The sequence below is a fragment of the Capra hircus genome, chromosome 18, assembly GCF_001704415.2.
Source record: "Capra hircus breed San Clemente chromosome 18, ASM170441v1, whole genome shotgun sequence".
In the NCBI taxonomy this organism is placed as follows: Eukaryota; Metazoa; Chordata; class Mammalia; order Artiodactyla; family Bovidae; genus Capra; species Capra hircus.
In genome coordinates this window covers 14,709,008-14,727,231 of record NC_030825.1, presented here as the reverse complement: position 1 = coordinate 14,727,231, position 18,224 = coordinate 14,709,008, and the positions used below count along the sequence as shown (strand labels likewise).

Below are 18,224 nucleotides of genomic sequence, written 5' to 3'. Positions count from 1 at the left end.
AGTTCTGATCATCTTAATATATTCCCCAAGTCCCCAGGATGAGCGGACCAAGCGGGGTCCTACCACCTCAGGCCTTGGGCACCCTCCAGGGCGGCAGGCATTGCCTCCTCTGACTGAGCCCCCAAGGCGCCCCAAATCCCACTCATCCTGTGCTGTGGCTCCAGGTCGTCGGCCCGGCTGTAACCCACCCGCTTCCGCTCGAGCAGCGGGGGTCCCCAGTGCACGCGGGAGGGGGGCGGCGATGACCACGGTGCTACTGTGGGAGGCGAGGAGCCCAGTGTTCCGCTCGCGCGCGCGGCGGAGCCCGGTTTCCCGGGACCACGTGGGGCCAGGACCACCAGCCATGCAGGTCACCGCGTACTTCGCGTGCGCAGAGTTGGGGCGTCCGGTTCTTCTCAACGGCGGCGGGGACCACACCCCCGGGGCGAGGCGCGTCAACCATGGCCAGCGGGCCGGGGGCGGGATTTGGCCCGATGGGGGCGGGGCCACAGTCCGGTATAAATGGCGGAGGTTTCCTGGCTGCCGCAGCTACCGCGCTGGGAGAGCCGGTCCTCTCCGGTGGGCGGCGCGCGCCCGGTGTCCGGACTTTCCCGGCCCTGCCCGGCCCGACCCTGCGCGGCAGCATGGCGGGCTCAGGCCCCAAGCGGCGCGCGGCGGCGGCCACCCTCCCGGCGAACGAGGAGGAAGAACGGCAGGCACGGGAGCGGATGCTGGCGGCGCGGGGCGCGGACGGCGCGGAGGGCGAGGTGACCCTGCAGCGCAACATCACGCTGCTGAACGGCGTGGCCATCATCGTGGGCACCATCATCGGCTCGGGCATCTTCGTGACGCCCACCGGAGTGCTCAAAGAGGCGGGCTCGCCCGGGCTGGCGCTGGTGGTTTGGGCCGTGTGTGGCGTGTTCTCCATCGTGGGCGCGCTCTGCTACGCCGAGCTGGGGACCACCATCACGAAGTCGGGCGGCGACTACGCCTACATGCTGGAGGTGTACGGCTCGCTGCCCGCCTTCCTCAAGCTGTGGATCGAGCTGCTCATCATCCGGCCCTCCTCGCAGTACATCGTGGCGCTCGTCTTCGCCACCTACCTGCTCAAGCCGGTCTTCCCCACCTGCCCTGTCCCCGAGGAGGCTGCCAAGCTCGTGGCCTGCCTCTGCGTGCGTGAGTACTGACCGGGCCCCGGAACATCGGCGGGCGCGGGGAAGGTTGGAGTGGGGGTGGGTGTGCCGAGCCGTGGTCGCCGCATCCTTGGCCCTCCCCGCACTCCTGGACCATCCCTACACCCCGCGCCCCCCGACCCCCGCCCCGATCCGACCCCGCAGTTCTAGACTGAGGGCAACGGCCCCAATACCCACGTGCGTTTCATTCATTCTTTTCCACACCCCCTTGAGAACTCCGCAAGTGAGTCACACAGCAGGGTCCCCGCCCTGAGCCTCTGGCCAGTAGCGCCGTCCCACTCGGTCCATCCGGAGCCTTGCTTAAGCTGACCCTTACTTACCTCCTGAGAGGCACCCACGTGGAGTACCTGAGAAGCCTGTCTGTTTCTTATGTCCTTTGACTTCCCCAAGCCTTACTGTTTGTGGAGAGAAATCGTAGTTAAAAAAAAAAAATCAACAAACGTCATTCAAACATGCTCAGTCAGGAAGGGCTGACTCATACAAACCCAATAATAGTAAAATTGTGCATGGGCAGTGAGTGAGTTGCTCTTTTAGACAATAAAAGGTTGCATCCTCTAGCCAGTCTTAAAAGAGGGGTGCTTAACTGCATCTTAAGTGTGTGCACGTTGGGTGCTGGCTTTGGGATCCCAAGCTGTGCTGAAATACAGCCACTGGGCACAGCCCAGATGTTGGTGGAGGAGGTCCTGGTATGTTGGTGGGCTGTTTTCTGGTGGTATTTCAGGAAAAAATTTTTGTGCTGAAAGCCACACGATTATCGTATCTTTGTCTATGGCTGCAAACATCTCGGGAGACGTGCAGGGTGGAAGTGTCCGGCCACCTGATTTGAGGCACTGCCTAAACCTTGAGGTGCACAGAGGTGTGGGGCCAGCAGGGCTGGTTTCTGTCCAAGCCCCGAGACTCAGGGAGCTGTGCCATCGCTTGGAGCGGCTTTTGACCAGCAGTACACGCTGGCGCTGTTGGAATTCTGGAGCCTGGGCACCAGCTCACTGTGTGTGTTGGGTGGGGGGCTTTCAGAGGCATACTCTGGGAAGTGGTGTCCCTGGGAGACCTGAGACCGCAGAGCGGCCATGCCGGGGGAGGAGGACGTCTTGCCTTTAAGGGGAATTTCAGCAATGAACATCTCAGCTTATAAAAACCTTTCGCCCAAATCTAGGAACAGTCACAGAGATAGTTGATCTGCCTGAGGGCGGGGGAACCTGTGGCTTCCAGTGGGCTTCTCAGACGATACTTTGCACCGAGTGAGGAAAATCCCCTCTTTGTTGACTTTCTGTCAGTAGAATTTTCATTGTCCAATTTTCATCGTTGCTAGGTCTTGTTTGGTGTTTGGGCCCAGGATGTGATGATATAACACTGCCTTCAAGGGCCTCTCTGTGATCTTGGAAAGTGGATCCCTCACTTTCTCAACCTTTTGGGTTTAAGCAGATGAAGCCGCGTGATGGATTCTGGAGCGGCTGTGGCGGGTACGCCCTCACCAGGACTCCCATGGGCGCCAAGGAGGGTCACATAAGTTCCACTCCTTCTGCAAGCGTGTCCGTCGGCCATTCTCTGCTCTTTTCCTCTGAACCACCCTTGCAAGTGTGTTGTGTGTGTGTTGTATTTTCTGGTGAAAAGGAGATTTTCAGTAACACAGGGATATGCTGTCTGAAAGAGGGAGTGCTAGTCTAGAGCCTGCCACACCTAGAGGGGGATGAGGGCTTGTCCGAGGCTGGCAGGAAGGTTACAACCACCCAAGAAAGGGTCTGCTCTTGGGCACATCTGAGATGGCAGTGAAATGCCACAGTTTCTAATTGTTGTTTGATTATTGCACACAGGCCAGGTTCTAGAACTTCTCCTCCTCGAGAGGAGAAAGGGCCCTCCACCACGCACTCCCTGAGCGCTCCCCTTGTGGCAGCAAGCCCATGCGCCCCAGCCCAGCAGCCCAAGGCCTGAGCCGATGCCTGGTGAACGGCCCAGGGGCCCACCCTTTGAACAGCATGTTGTGGACCCACAGTTTTGCCGGTTGTCTTTGCTGCCCCAGGCATGACCCAGGACAGCTGGCCTCTATGCATGGTGACTCGCACTGGCTCTGGTCCTTAGAATGATCCTGCGGACAAGATAAATGGGGGAAGGTCCCTTTTCTTGTAGGTCTCACGTGGAAATGACAGCCCTTTCATGGTGCGACCTTGGGGTTTCCGTCTTTCTAATGAGTCGTGAAGGTGAATGACACAAGCTCCGTGACTCTTTGCTGACAGCCCGGGAATCCGCTGTGACAGCCCGGGAGTCTGCTGTGCATCTGTTTGCAGGGGTCGTCCAGCACTTACTGATGGCACCTGAGATTCAGGTGACCCTGGGTTTTATCAGGGCGGCAGAGGTCACTCAGGTGAGTGACAGGATCTCTCCGGGCCAGACTCAGAAGCTGTCTGAGTTGTGGACACAGAAGGTGACCTCAAGTCGCCCAACCTCCCCCTCGCCCTCTCCCACAACCCCCTAGTTATCACCCATCTGGTGGAACCTGGCAGGTCTGCTGGTGGCCAAGAGCGGGACTCTACGTCCGCTTCCAGCTTGGTGGCCCTTAGTGGGCCTGGAGAGCACAGCTTCCCTCCTTCTCCCAGGGGTCGGGTGGGGTGCCAAGGCTCCCCTAGGGTGAGGTGGCCCCCCTACATCACCCTCCCTGGGCAGCCCGCGTGGAGTGGGCGTGGGGTCCTCAGCTGTTGGCCTCTGGGACCCATGACCTGGGGTATCTTATACTCGTATCAGGTGAAGAGCCTGCATTCTACATGTGGACAGACTTGGGTTCTGTTTGAGAGAAATTCACACAACCTCCCAGCCTGTTTCTGCATCTGTGACTCTGGTTCCTGGTGTTTGTGGGAACTCTGCCATGATGGGTCTAATGCACGTGGCACCCCACACAAAGGGTCACACCATGGCCGTGATTGTTCTCGCCCTCCATGTCGAGCTAGAAGCCATTCCCTGCACCCCCTTTTAGCGTGGGGGGTGGCAGCGTTTCAGCCCACCCCACCGGCGGCCCCTCCCAGCACTGGGGCAGCCGTTGCTAGCTGGCTCCAGGGCAGGATGGTCAGTTGAGGTCCCCTCTTCCTGGCAGTGAGAGACCCTCCTGGTGTGTCCACCACTGTGTCCCTGGGCCTCAAACCAGGCCTGTCCCAGCAAGGCCAGCACACCATCCGCGGCCACTGCAAGCTGTCTGGATGTCTGCCAGCTGCCCAGCCTAAGCCCCTCGCCTCGCAAAGCAGAGGCTTCTGGGTGTTTCCAAGGAGCTGGCAACCCTGGGATTGCAGGCTGTGAGCTGAGTGCAGACGACAGCCGGGTAATTAGCCCTGAAATCCGACTTTGCCAGACAGACATGAAAGCGCTCCGGCCCAGTCACGGGGCACAGCGGGTACTCGACAGAGCGCGTGACCCGAGGGAGGCAGGAGACGGCATTTCTGACCCCTTTCCCCTGGGCCACGGGCCCCTTGATGATCCCTCAGAGTATGCAGACCCTGCCCAGAGATGTCCACCCTAAACCTTCAATCTCAGGTTCCCAGACCCCCGGAACCGCTACCCCTATCTTGACAGAAACGCCCAGCATTGAGATCTGCCATCCCCCCACTTTACAGCCAGGGAGACAGGGTGTCCTCGTCCCGAGCTGCCTCTGTCACCCGGCGTGGGGACGCGGCCGTGTCTGTGGTGAGGGTGGAGGGTGCCGGGGTCTGGGACAGTGGCCGTCACCATGCCTGGTCATCGGGGGCAAACACTAGTGGATCTGAGGTTTGTGTCCTGGACTCCCTGGGAAGCACTCCCCCCATATCCACCCCTCACGCCGTACCTTCCCCCACTGTGGGGAGTCAGACCCCTTACAAGGAGCTGTCTAGGAAAACACCATATTCCTCTCATGACCTTCCCTTTGCAAATGACCTTCCAGAGCAGGTGGCCAACAGCTGCCCCATGGGCTCCAGCTGCCCCGTGCCGCGGTCCCTGTTCTGTGCCCACGCTGGCCTCCAGTTCCTGTCCTCTCCTTCCGTGAGAGGTGCCAGGGACCAGGCATACATGATTCCACACCCCCAGCTGGTGTGACTTTGCTGGGTCTGGATCATTGACCAGGGGAGTTCCCAGAGCACATCTGATCCCCCACCCTCCAGTTTTGCCCCTTCCCTTCCCCACAGTGGGACCACTGCTCCATCCAGCAGTGGTTCTTGGCTTGTGGTTGGGGTCCTGTCTGCATCCTGGCGGCAGGCCCCCACCCAACTCTTTCCTTAGTCCTGGAGGAGTCCTGAATTCTTGCTTGGGAGGGTGGGCTGGTGGGTGGCCTTGACACCCTCCTATGCCGGAGGGAGGGGTGTCCCACCCCCACCCTGGTCCATCCAGACCAACCTCCAGGCAGGGGCAGTTTGCTGGGCCCCATCCACCCCACCCCTGGGGGATTTGCCTGTTCAGAAGCCTCCAGCATGCTGTAGGCAACCCAATCTGCCCTCTGAGTCACCCCGACCTTGGCTGCTGGCTGACAGCCCGGAGGAGAGTCACCCCAAGCGTAGCCAGTACAGACCGAGGCCTCTGCCCAAGGCCGGTACGGGGTTCAGCCCTCAGCAGGGACACAGGCTACAGGGCTGGGTCTTCTTCAGCTGGTCCTCGTCAAGGACATCCTGTCAGCCGAAAGGCTCCTGAGGGCCCTGGCTGTGTGACCCAGGGCTGGGTGCTGGGCCTCTCTGGTCCTGGGTTTCAGAACCTGGAGCAGAGCAGTGCAGGCAGGTTGTACATGTGGAGGGTGTGTGAGTTCTGACCCATCACAGCAGGGGTCCAGTTTTGGAAGGACTGGCCAGGCAGGAAATGACAGAGCCGGTGTGCCTGGCAAGGGGACCAGGAGCGCCGGCCCCACTGGGCACAGGGAGGGGCTGTCCGCTCAGGGGGTCTGGTCAGGGAGAGAAGCTCACCAGAGTCTTGACAATCATGCATTCATTCCCTGGGTTGTGGGCATGAGTCGGGGGGTCCCTTGAGGGTTGGTGGCTGGCCCATCATGGGGGACCAGGGGAGTGTCCTCGGGTCGTGTGGGCAAGGGGCTGTCTGCCTGCACTTTGGTGCAGGGTCCTCGGGCCCTGAAGTCAGCCCTGTTTGGTCCATGTGAGGACTCGTGCTGGGTGTCGAGGCTGAGGCAGGGGAACAGGTTGGGGACAGGGGCGGCCTTGCTGGGTGGCAGACGCGCATGAACGGGGGTGTTCACAGTGGAGGGCAGGCTACTTCATCGTGCTTCCCCACATCCTGCTCAGGATCCCTGCCCCAGGGCCCCCACCAACGTGACAGCCTGCTTCAGAGTCAGGTCAGAACCAGCTTGGGCTGGTCCCCCTCCCCTCCAGGGATGTCAGCAGTGTGTGTGTGGTGGGGCCCTAAGGACTTGGCCCAGCTGATGGGTCCCCACCCTGACTGCACTTGGGACAACCTGGTTAGGAGGTGTGATGCCCAGGCCGCCCAGGCTGACCAGGTTCGCAGTAGCACAGTGTGGGAGCCTGTCACAGGCACCAGGGCTGAAGACCCTAGGCAAGGGGCCACCGCACAGGAGTGGGGCTCGGGAGGCCTGGATGTCCTCACCCCCCTCCCCTAACTAGCAAACTAGGTTTCGGAGTGGGGGCTGCGGGGTCCCATCCCCCTCAGGTGCAGCGGGTTTGCAGTGAGGTGGGGCTTTCCAGACCATAGAGGTGCGAGCCGGGGATGGATACTAACTGGAGACACCCGCACACACAGCCTCGGATCCTTAGCACATCTTTACTTGGCCATGACCGCTCAGTTTAGTAACTTGCAGGCTCGATAGTCAGGGCCTGCAGCAGTATTCCCAGTTAGCTGATGAGGAAATACAGAGGCTCAGACCCACTAAGCCACCAGCCCAAGATCACACAGCATGTGAGAAATCGGGACCAACTTAGAAGGGCTCCTTCCTGTGGCTCCTGGGTGTTCTTGGGGTTGTGGGAGAGGCTTTGGGAACCTCTGTTTATTCTGCAGGGCTCTGCTTTGGAAGAACCCAATAAAATGAGATGTGGCTATATGTGGAGTTTCCTGCTAACTTCAGAGCTTGCGTGTCAGCAGATCTCAGACTGGACTGAACCTGCCTCTTTCTGGTGTGTTTGAAATGAAGCGTCAGTCCCGGTTTCAGAGGCTGGCTGAGACTTCTGCCTCCGAGCAAGGGTGGGGGAGCTCTGGCCGGGTGTCACCCAGCCCAGGTTAAAAATGGAAAACACGAAACACATGTTCCAGGGCTGGTCGCACTTGAAAATGTGACTCGGCCTATTAGTAACTGTTTTCATAAGAAATCAGTGATCGACAAGGGCTGTGTCCCAACTGGACTGCGGTTTTGTGTTTGCCTGCTCCTGCGTCCACCGCCTGTCTCTGCAGAGATTGGACATGGGAACTAGATGGAATCCTGGGTCCCATCCGAGCAGCCCCTGCCCCTGGAATTCCCTCATTTTCATTCAGTGCTCCAGACTCTGGAAGCTCCGATCTTGAGTGGCCAGTGCTGGGGTCGTTGGTGGTCCTGGAGCCGAACTGTCGCCCTGCGCAGGGTCTGCACTCAGTGCCTCTGGAGGTGAGGCTGGCCTCCTCAGATGTTTGGGGTATGGGTGGGTCCTGGGCATTCACTCTCTTGGAGCCAGTAAAGGGGAATTACACGTCGTGAAGTCAGCTGCTGGTTCTCCATGTGGGTCCTCTGGACAGCACCAGAAACGGTGGGTTCTCGGGCCTGCCCAGTCAGATGCTCTGGGAGGTGGTACACTCAATGGGAGACCAGTCTGTTATTGGGTGGGGGGAGTTAGGGCAGGAAGGGAAGAAATGCGGGGTGCAGGGCGCAGGCCACCATGGAGGCTGGGCCTGGGGGTGAGGGGGCTCGCCCCAAGCCCAGAGGATGTTAGGGAGTCTAGGACCAGAGCGGAGGGGCTGGTTCACCGAGTACCCTCTGAGCCCTGGGTCCCTGCATGCCGAGTGGATTTGGACAATAGGGTCAAGGCAGGACACACACCCCAGAGCGACTTGCTGCTTTTTCAGCAGTCAGCCCCACTGCCAGCCACTCTCCCAGCCGCCTTGGCCCACCTGCAGCCAGGGCTCTGGGTCCAGATGCCCAGTGAGTGAGCCTGTTTGACGGGTAGAGGCTCCGATGATGGGCAGGCTGGCTGCCTGGGCCCGGGGCTCGTCCGGCCACGGTCATGGTGGTCAGCACCTGCTGCTCTCTGGCCCGGTACCAGTTGCTGCCCCAGGAGACCAGCTGGCCTGGCTTCCTGCAACCCGTGTGGCTTGCCAGCCACTTCCTCTCCCATCTCAGGGCCCACCGAGGGCTGTCTTGGGGCGCTGCTGGGGGCCTGCCAGCAAAGCTCTGATAAAACGGTGCTCATCTCCCTGGCATCTCAGCCCCTCCCACCTGTGTGGGGCCTCTAAGACTGTCTTTTCCTCAAGTGTTGGTCCTTTTTTATCAAGGATCCAAAAAAAAGGCACCTCTTTCAAAGAGACTCACTGGCAGCTTCTTGATAGTGAGGTTCCAGGCTCTGGTCCATGGGCCCTTCATCCTTTCATTCTGGGGGGTGGGGGCAGATGGTCCTTGCAGACCTGGGGACAAGGGAGGGTCCATGGCTGCAGCCCCCTCACAGACATGGGGACGGTGGCTGAATTTTCTGATGAGTGGGGGCAGCCAGTCCCCAGATGCTGTGGTTCTGGATGGTTCTGTTGCCTGCCCACGACCTTGCTCTGGTGTGTTTGAACTCCGGCAGAGGCGGTAGGGCACTGAGTGTGGTGTAGACAGTGGATGCTCATACTTCCCCCCAGCTGTCAAGGTTGTTATTTTGTTATTGGCATGCACAGAATCCAAGGGCAGCCCTGATAAGGCTCATGAGGGTTTTACCCTCGGTCAGAGAGGGAAATGGGTTTTGGTGTGTTTTGTTTTGGTGTTTTTAAGTGAAAACAGCCCCCACTGTGTTTCAAGTCCAGCATATACTGGGGGCTGGGAGGCTTGCCCCCAGTGGCTGACAGCTGACAGCCTGTGTGTGAAGAGTTATCGGAGGTGGACCCTAGGCCTGGAAAGTGAGATAACCGGTCAGGCCGGGGTGAGAGGTCAGGCTGAGCAAGGCTGGGCAGAGCCTTTAGGTGCTGCTCAGATAGATAAGTTCCCTGGTGCACGCCTCCCGTTTGTATACTCACCCTGCTCAGAGTGCCTTCTACCTGCAAGTCGGCATCGCGGGTGGGGGTGGCTGGCAGTCTGCAGACAGGACTCTGAACTCAAGCCACCTGGTCGGCCAGGTTGCAGCTGGAGTTGGCACTCCTGGTCAGGCGGTAAGTGTGACCAGTGGTCCAGGCGGCCATGGGTTGCGAGCAGCCCCCCAGGCCGGCCGGGGGTGTCCCTCCCTCACTGGGCAGCATGTCCTGCTCTCCCAGACATGAGGATGGGTGCAGGTGAGGGAACAAGAGTGCAAGTGCAAGTCTGTGAGCTCGTTATGGGGGGATGGTGACTTTGCAGGAGGTGGCTGGCCCACTAGCGGAAACCTGAGGCCCCGACCCCCTTGCAAGGTAGAACTGGGGCACCCCTGCAGGGCAGCAAGGTGGCATGTCACAGCCAGACAAGGCCAGGACAGACCCGGCCCTGAAGGCCTGTGGGACCAGCCACCAGGCCCCGCCTGCCCTGCCATCTGCCCACAGCCCATAGCCGCTCCTCTCCCGAGCCCACCAGTCTCTATCTTCCGGCCCCAGCTGTTGCCTGGTGTTTATCTGGGGAGTGTCAGCACTGGGAACCCCAAGGGGGCCGGCTTCCAGCCAGTGCCTGCCTGCTGGTGCCCTGGGGCGGACTGTGCCCCCTGCCCTGAAGCACAGGTGGGGGCTGCCCCTAACCATGGTGGTGACAGCAGAGACCCTGGTTCCACCCGGATGCCCCCTCCATCCTGTGGTGTGGAAGCTGAGGCGCTTTGCTGAGGTGATGGACTTAAAGCCAGGGCAGCCAGAGGCCGACCCAGCTTCCCAGATGTCCTCCCAGCCCTGCTGTCTAAGGCTAGGATGGAGCCCCGTATAGAAGACATGGGGAGTAGTAAAGCATTTACTTATCGGCCAAAGTCAATGAACATTAACGTCTCCTATGTTTTCATTCTTTCTGAAAAAGAAAGGAATATTACACAGTCCCCTTTGTCCTGGGATCCAGCCCATTTCCCTCCCAACCACAGAGCCTCCACTGTCTGAGACAGAGCTAAACTCAGGGTCCACGGGGCCCTGGGGTCCTGGGGCTGGGCTTGGCCAGCCACACCCCTTTCCTGGGTCCACAGGGGCTGGGACGCCTGCAGGGTAGGGGTCTGGTTCCCTGAAGGGGGGCCCTGGGGCTGGGCTTGGCCAGCCACACCCCCTTCCTGGATCCTCAGAGACCTCATCTGTGGGGTGGGGAGGGGAGCTCCCGCTCACCTTGGGGCAGAGACCCCAAACCCGCTGAGGTGTGCAGAGATGACAGCAGCGAGGGCTGCTGGGCAGGAGCGCCGTCTCCCCATCCCCGTGGCTCTGGCCACGCCTCTTCCCCGCCCCGCCCCCCGCCTTGCCCGCCCCCTCGCCCCGCCCCGGCTTCCGGCTTCCGCCTGGAGCATGAATGGAGGAGTGATGCAATCTGCCAGCCTCTTGCTGCATACGGAAACCAAGGCCTCAGGGTTGTCACTTTCCATATGAGGAAATGTAGGACTGCCTGGAAAGGTCCCTCCTCCCCCCACGCTTCCTCGCCCTCTGCTGTGCCCAGGCTCCTCGGGCCACTGGTGGGCGGGCACTTCGGCTTGGCCTCCCAGGGCCCCCTCACCCTGGGTCCCAGCCACGTGGTGAGTTGCACCATCCTGGATGCTCAGGAGAAGGAATTCCCTGCCGCTCCACCTCTCCCCACCCACAGTGGCGGGGGGAGTGTATCCGAGGGGCCCCAGAGTCCCAGGTCTGCCCTTGTCACAGAAGACAGGGGTCCTTTCTAAGCCTCTGGCTCCTCTTCTGTGCTGGGAGTGGCAGTGCGGATGTGTGTAATACAGGACAGCTGTCTTGGGGCTGACCTGGAGGGCCTGGACTGAGTGTGTGTCCACCCCCGAGCCACACGCTGAGGCTCACTGGTGCTGTTTGCCCCTTGCACACGTCTGCCCCTTCATCTGAGCCTCTCCCAGCCAAGGCTCTGCTCCTGCTGCTGAAGACAGCTTTGGTGCCCTGACAGGGACTCTGCCCCCACATTCTCAAGGCCTCACATGGGCCCCACCGCCCTGAGTCAGCTGTCCACCAGGTTGCCTCTGACAAGTGCAGGACCACCAACTGGGAGCCCTAGGGGCCTGGCCAGCGTCCCCATGAGTGAGGGCCACTCTGGGTCCATTTGTCACAGCCCTCCACTGTCGTACCTGGTGTGGGGAACATCTGAAGGTTTCAGTTTAGGAGCAGGGGCCAAAGGCAACTGGTTTTAAGGCAGATTTTAACCCCTACTTTCTGGGGCGTGACAGGCAGTCCTAATCACCCATTGCGTCAGCCAGGCTTAGCACAGCAAAGAGAAAAGGACAGGGAGGGTGGCATTTCGGTATCAGTTATATTTCCGAGAGAGAAGCTGTGGGTAGGGGCTGGTCCTAACCAGAGCTCATGGGGCCATTTCCTGTTTTTCGCCCACCTGGACTGTCGTGTCTCATTTGGTTAATTAGCGTGGATTTATTTCTTTGGGGGCCTTTCTCTCAGTTTGTAAAAGTACATGTAATTAATTTAGCTCGGGAGGGAGCCATGTGGCACCTGCCAGCCCAGGTTGGTTCTGTCTGGAGAAGCGCTGTGTGTGGGGCATGGTGGACAGATGTCCTTCCCATGGCTCCAGGCCGTCCGGTTAATGTTTGACTGCCAGCCCGCCCAGCATAAAAGGCCCCACCTGCGCCCTGGCCAGCCCCCTGGGCAGCTGGTGTCGGCAGTGGCATGAGGCAGAGCCATTCCGAGAGCCGTCACGCCGGGCGTGTTTCCACGGGGGACGTGGTGGAGGAAGGCACGGGTGTTGGGGGCTGGTTCTTCCTTTGTTTTCATCTCATCCACAAGGGATGCGGTGGAGGAGGGCATGGGTGGGGCTGGTTCCTTTCTTTCTTGTCATCTCATTCTGTTTGCTTTTGAGTTACAGAGTTGGCTGCCTTCACGCCAGGCCCCTGAGCACTCAGCCCCTGCCCCCGCTCAGGTCTGGGGTCTCCCCAGGTCCCAGGTGGGGCCTGCCTGTGTTGTTGAGTTTGTGGAGTCCGGCTTGCCTGCCCTGTGCCCCCGCCCCACGTCCCCACTCCGCCGTGGGGACTGCCTTGGGGTGGGGTCTTCAGTACCTGCCTTGACACCAACAGCAGAGTTGGCGCTGGTTCTCTGGTCTAACCAATGGGACCCCCGGCTGTACGTCTCCTTCAGCACCCCCTGCACCCTCCCTCCCCGGCTTGTCAGGCTTAGGCCTCATCCGCTGTGTCCCCGGGGGATCCTACAAGGACCCTCTGAAGAGAGGGTTCCCCCCTTGAGAGATTAGGGTGTCGGATAAATTGTGCTGAAGTGTCAGGTGGGAGCAGAAAGGTGACTGCGTGCACACCCCCCCCCCCCAACCATGGAAGCTTGTGCTTCTCAAGGGTGCCCCCTGGAGGGACTCAGGTGCAGGTGGAGGTGTTTTGATTCCCCGTGGGAGGTTGAAATCTGTCCATCAGGAAACACTACGTTATGGCAGCCTGGGGGCACCTGTGCTCAGCCTGTGGCCTTGGGTCCCCTCCCTTCTAAAGTCCAGATGGTCAGACCCAGGGAAGGGGCTGGGGAGTGCCTGCCCCTCTGCCCGCGTTTCCACAGCACTCACTCGCTGCTCTGCCTCCACAGTGCTACTCACTGCCGTGAACTGCTACAGCGTGAAGGCCGCCACCCGCGTCCAGGACGCCTTCGCCGCTGCCAAGCTGCTGGCGCTGGCCTTGATCATCCTGCTCGGTTTCATCCAGATCGGAAAGGGTGAGTGCGCCTAGGGTCAGGGGGCTGTCTCTGGACACCTGGCCCCAGATCCACCGCCTTGGCTAAGGGGATTCACTGGAGTCAGTGGGTCGGGTGGTCCCAGGAGAAGCGCTGATGCTGAGGCTGGCCAAGTGAGTGTGGTCACCGGCAGGTTGTCAGTCCTGGAGCAGTGGGAGAAACGGGTCCACCACGCAGACCGTGGTCCCCTGTCCACACCGGGCAGGCGTGGTGGCGACGGGGGTTGAGGCGAGAGCTCGGTGATGCGCCTGCCGTGTCAGGAGCGTGGCCAGGAGGTGTTGTTGCCAGTGCTGGTGGATCTTCCACTTGGGACCGTGCCCCCAGCCCCCGTGCCCCACCCAGGGCCCCCGGTGCCATGTGGATGCCCGCCCGCCACTCCCACCCCTCCCACGATGGCCACCCACGTGGCATGATGGGTGGCCCACAGAGCTTATCCAGGGCGGGCAGGGGCAGGTGGAGTCAACCCCGTTTCTGAAGGGGGTGTCTCGGTGAACAGAGGCACAGCTGGATAGTAGGCCAGGCTGGCCATCTGCTCAGCTGCCGCAGGTCAGTGGTCCTGCGGGGCTGAGGTCCCCACCCCAGCCCCGTGTGTAAGGAGAGACCCTGGAGCCTCATTCTGCATCTAGGTGCCGATAGCGTCGGGGGCAGGAGGTGGGAGACCAGCCTTGTGTCCCCTGTCTTCCTGGGATCTCACGCCCCAGCATTTTCCTGAAGACAAGACTGTGTCTATAGCACGCTGGCCAGGCCAGGCTCCAGGTGTCAAGGGGGTATGGTCAAGGCGGAGGGGACTCCCTGCCGTCTGGAGCTTACAGTGGGAACCGACAGGTGGGAGAAGAAACCCCTCCTGTGCCACCAGCCTGTCCCGCTGGGAACTGTGTCATGTCTCCCAAGGAGGACTTGCTGAGGGAGACTCGCTTGGCTGGTGTGATAAGATGCGGACTGACGAGGAATGCCGGGGACTGGACTTCTGTGAACACAGATTTCAGCAGGGATAGCAAAGAGCTTTTGTTCAGCTTGCATTCATAACGTGTTTATAATTCTGTTGCCGTGGAAAACATCCTCCCCCTGAAGCCATTCCTCTCTGAACCTGGGAGGCAGTGCAGCGTCTGCAGAATTCCTGTCTACGGGTTTTCCTCCAGATGGTCCCCTCCCTTCTAGAGGACTTTGTGGAAACTGCCCTTTCCCCATGACCGCCGCCTGATCTCCCCTTCAGTGGCTGTCCCAGGGTCCCGTGCTGAACCTCGGCAGGAGAGCCAGGACCCTTCACGCGGGGTTCAGCACCATGGTGCCTGGAAGGCCGCGGGCTGCACTGCACCTGGAGGGCATGACCTGTGTCTCACAGACTGGCCCATGCATTGTCTCTGCTGTCCTTCACCCAGTGCCTGGCCCCTCCGGCCTGCCTGGAGCCCAGGGGTCCCGGGGCTGCAGAAGGGGCTGGGGTGTGGGGCCAGCAGGTCCGGTTGCAGGCCTCTGTGGCCTCATCCTTAATGCCGTGAGACTCACAGGCAGTTGTTGCCCTCCTTCTCATCCTCCTTCCCCAGGACCAGACCCATGAATAGAAAACTCGGATTGGGGACGGTCAGCCCTGATGAGGATGGCTTTTCTGAGGCCCGGAGCAGGGGTTGGTGTGACCAGGGACCACTCTGCAGTCCTGGACTGAGATTGCAGGTGTGGGAGGGGCTCGCTGGGGGTGGGGGAGTTGGGCGTATGGGCCCTCGAGACCACTCCTAGCCTTTTCAGGAAGGGGGAGACTGAGATTATCTCAGATTCCAGCGGGCACAGCTCAGCTGGGGGAGGTCACAGAGCAGCAGGCTCAACGGCAGGGTTGGGAGTGGAGCCCTGAGGACCAGGGCTGAGCGAGAAGAGAAGCGTGGGCAGCTTTTTGTGTTTTTGCTTTTGTCTGTTGGCCAATTACCTATAGCACCTGCAAGGCCCTCAGCCGAATGTTCCTGGATTGGAGGGTGGGAAAGGTACAGAGAAGGCGAGTCTCTGGAGCCCAGCCCTGCCCAGAGGACACACGGTGGGACCTCGTGGGTGCGTGGATGCTGTGGCTGGGGTCACCCTGCAGATAAAGGGTGCCCCTGCTGGAGGTCATGGGAGGGGACCAGGCAGCCCCACCCCACACCCCCCACAGCAGCCCGGCGACCTCACCTGGCACTGGGCTCAGCAGGAATCCTGGGTGTGGAGGCCACTGTGGACGGTCACCGTGTGCAGGGACATAAGCTCCCTCGGGTCTGCCCACCCTGTATCCTGCCCCAGGGTGGTGTCAGCAGGTGGTGGGGAAGGCCCTGAGCAGCTCTGCTGGTGGTCGAGGTCGGTGGGCGGGGAGCTGTGGGGCCTGGAGGAGACCCTCATCCCGGGAGGATCTGGGGCTCGGACCAGTCTCTCCAGGAGACTGTGCCTCCTGGAGCCTCACATCCTCATATGATAAGTAGCCACAGCAGCCCCAGGCCTGTCTTTGGGTTGTGGACAGGTGCCTCGAGCAGCCTGTGAGCAGAGCTGCTCTCTTCAGAGTCGGGGGGAGACGTTTCGGATGCTCCTGGGCCCGACCACCCCAGTGCAGGACTCAGGGTGCCCGTGACAGAGGCCGTCTTAGAGGGGTCGGGACCACACTAGGACTGCAGGACGCTGACTGGGGCCCCAAGGCTGGGCTTCCGTCCTCCCCCAGCCACCCATGCCCCAGGAGACAGGGCCGGCGCTTGGCGGGCCAGATGCCTGGAGTAGCAGGTCACGCGCAGATGGGCCGCCTCAGCCGGGGTGGCAGGACTGATGCAGGCAGCTCACCCCCTCGGGTGCTCTTTGATGGTTTTTAATTGAGACCTTTCTGTCGGCCTGTGCAGCCCACATGCTTTGCTTTTGTGGCCCGCCCAGAAGAAATCAAAGGCCTGGCAGCTGGCTCTGTCTCCCTGCCGCCCCCACTCAGCCCCACCCTGGGTGGTCAGCAGCAGGCTGGCGGCAGCAGGGCAAAGCCCTGTGCTGGGTGCTATTGGTGCTCGGGGGTCTCCCAGCCTGTGCAGTGGGCATGGTTGGTGTTCGCGGATTTGCCTGCCCGTGCAGTGGGGAGAGGGTCCTTTGAATCTTCATACCAGGGCAGCTCCTCCAGGAGTTTAAAAGATGGATGACACAATAGACAGGCTGGCCGTGGGAACCGTCCCTTCCTCGCCCCCCACCCCCTTAGGCAGAGCTAAAGAACAGGCACCGGACCCCAGGTGCCCAGCCCAGGGTGGGGAAACGGGAGAGAGGACCCCGACAAGCCCACTGTAGATGTAACGCCTCCCCACCCCACTCCACTCCCGCCAGGGATGCCTGGTCTGTGGATGGAGCAGAGGGCACAGCTGACTCTCGGCAGAGCTCAGCCCTGCGGCTAAGCACCGGCTTGCTCGGCCAGTGATGGAGAGGCGGGGTCCATGGCCAGGCTGTTTCACGTCCCAACCGTGCCCGTGTGTTGCAGAGTGGAGACGGGGGCGTCTGAGCCCTCACTCTGCAGAGTGTCCTGGGGTGGCCGCAGCACAGGACACGGACAGGGCTTCAGACACTGCAGTTTCAGTCTGATTCTTGGGCCAGCAGTCCCCAGTCCAGGCCGAGCTCCCTCCGCAGCTCACAGGAGGGGCCTTCCTGCCTAGTGCTTCCCAGGTTCGTGGCCACATCACACGGCCTCCATCCTCACGTGGCCCCCATGTCTCTGTCTTACAAGGACGCTTGGGGAATAGGGCCCACCTTAGTCTATGGTGTCTCACCTCGCGATCCTTGCCTTGATTACATCTGCAGAGACCCTTTATCGGAGCATGTCATGTTCTGAGGTTCCAGAGGGGACATGAACTGTTGGGGGTACCCTGTTTAGCACCTGGCACCACGTACACGATAACTGTGTGGAACCCCAAGAGTTATGGAGGGAGCAAGCGAAAGATTCCAGCACAGTGGACGTCCCCCGCCCTGGTTGAGGGGGTGACTTTTCTCACAGTCGGCCTCCCATCCGGGGAGTGGTTCTAGGGGCTGTGGCAGGAGGGGCGAGTCCTGGTCACGCTGAGGCCCTGGGATTTTTCTGGCTTTCCGCCAGCCGCCATCTCCAGACTGGCTGCGGGTTCCCATGCCCGGGCCCAGGCCCAGCCGTGGTGAGGGTGACAGGCCAGGCCAGTCCCAGGGGGACACAGAGACCTTGGCGAGCCTTTGTCCTCTGATCCAGAGGGGCTGGCGCGTCCCAGTGTGCACATGGCCCCTCTGAGGGTGGGGTGCCTGCACCCCCGGGCTCTCTTGGCTGGTTCCCACGGCCCTGTCTGCATGACGCAGGGGTTTGGGCTGCTTTTCCTGAAATGGGCTCCCTGGGGCCTTGTGAACACTCCCCTCCCAATCCCCCTTGTTCTCAGAGGGATCCTGGCGGGCAGGCAGGCCTGCCTGGTGCCCAGAGCTGCCCAAGGGCCGGTGTGTGGCTGTCTGCTAGCATTCACCTTCCTGTGGCCCTGTGAGGTCTGCAGAGAAGCCCCAGAGAAGGAGGGGCCCAGGGGACCCCACTGAACTGCTGGAGTTCCCACACCCCAGGCCCCACAAGCGGGCCTCCCCGCTTGTCCGCCCTGGTGACTTTCCTGTCTGCCTCTCGTGGGCCTGGGGGCCCTGTGAGGACAGAGCTGGAGTGGGGAGCTCCGTGGTCATGGGCAGGGGTCGGGGATCGGCACAGTCATTTCTCTCGCGTCTGTCTGGTGCCTGGAGCTCTATGTTTACACAAGAGTCGCACTCCAGCTTGGGGTCCGTGGGAGCCCTTGCACGTGGCCCAGACACCTGCCATCGCTCTAGGGCAGGATCCTGCCCAGCAGCGTCTGCTGGGGGAGCCTCCTCGTGCCCTGTCCAGCGGCACACGCCTTCACCCACCAGGTGGCCCCCACCCCGCCCTTACCCCCATGACAGCCCCAGGTGTATCTCCGGTCAGCACCATGTCCCCTGCTTGCCGGGGCTGGTGGGTGGCTGAGACCACTGTGTGGAGTCTGGGTTCTGCTCTCCCACAAGGGCTACCCCATGTGTGTCCCCTGCGCTGGCCGCTGGCACCAGGCAGCTGCCTGCACACATCACCCCGTGGGGCTCTGGCCACCTCACTCGGCTTTTTGCTGTTCTGGAGAC

General features: G+C 61.1%; 1 protein-coding gene across 1 annotated transcript in view; it reads left to right on the top strand.

Moving 5' to 3' along the window:
- Positions 517 to 18,224, top strand: part of SLC7A5 (solute carrier family 7 member 5) — a 28,676-nt gene continuing 10,968 nt past the window's right edge. Inside the window, exons 1-2 of the mRNA XM_005691915.3 lie at positions 517 to 1,155; positions 12,972 to 13,097. Coding sequence (XP_005691972.2) covers positions 624 to 1,155; positions 12,972 to 13,097 — 658 coding nt within the window. The 5' untranslated portion in view covers positions 517 to 623. The remainder of the gene's footprint in view (positions 1,156 to 12,971; positions 13,098 to 18,224) is intronic.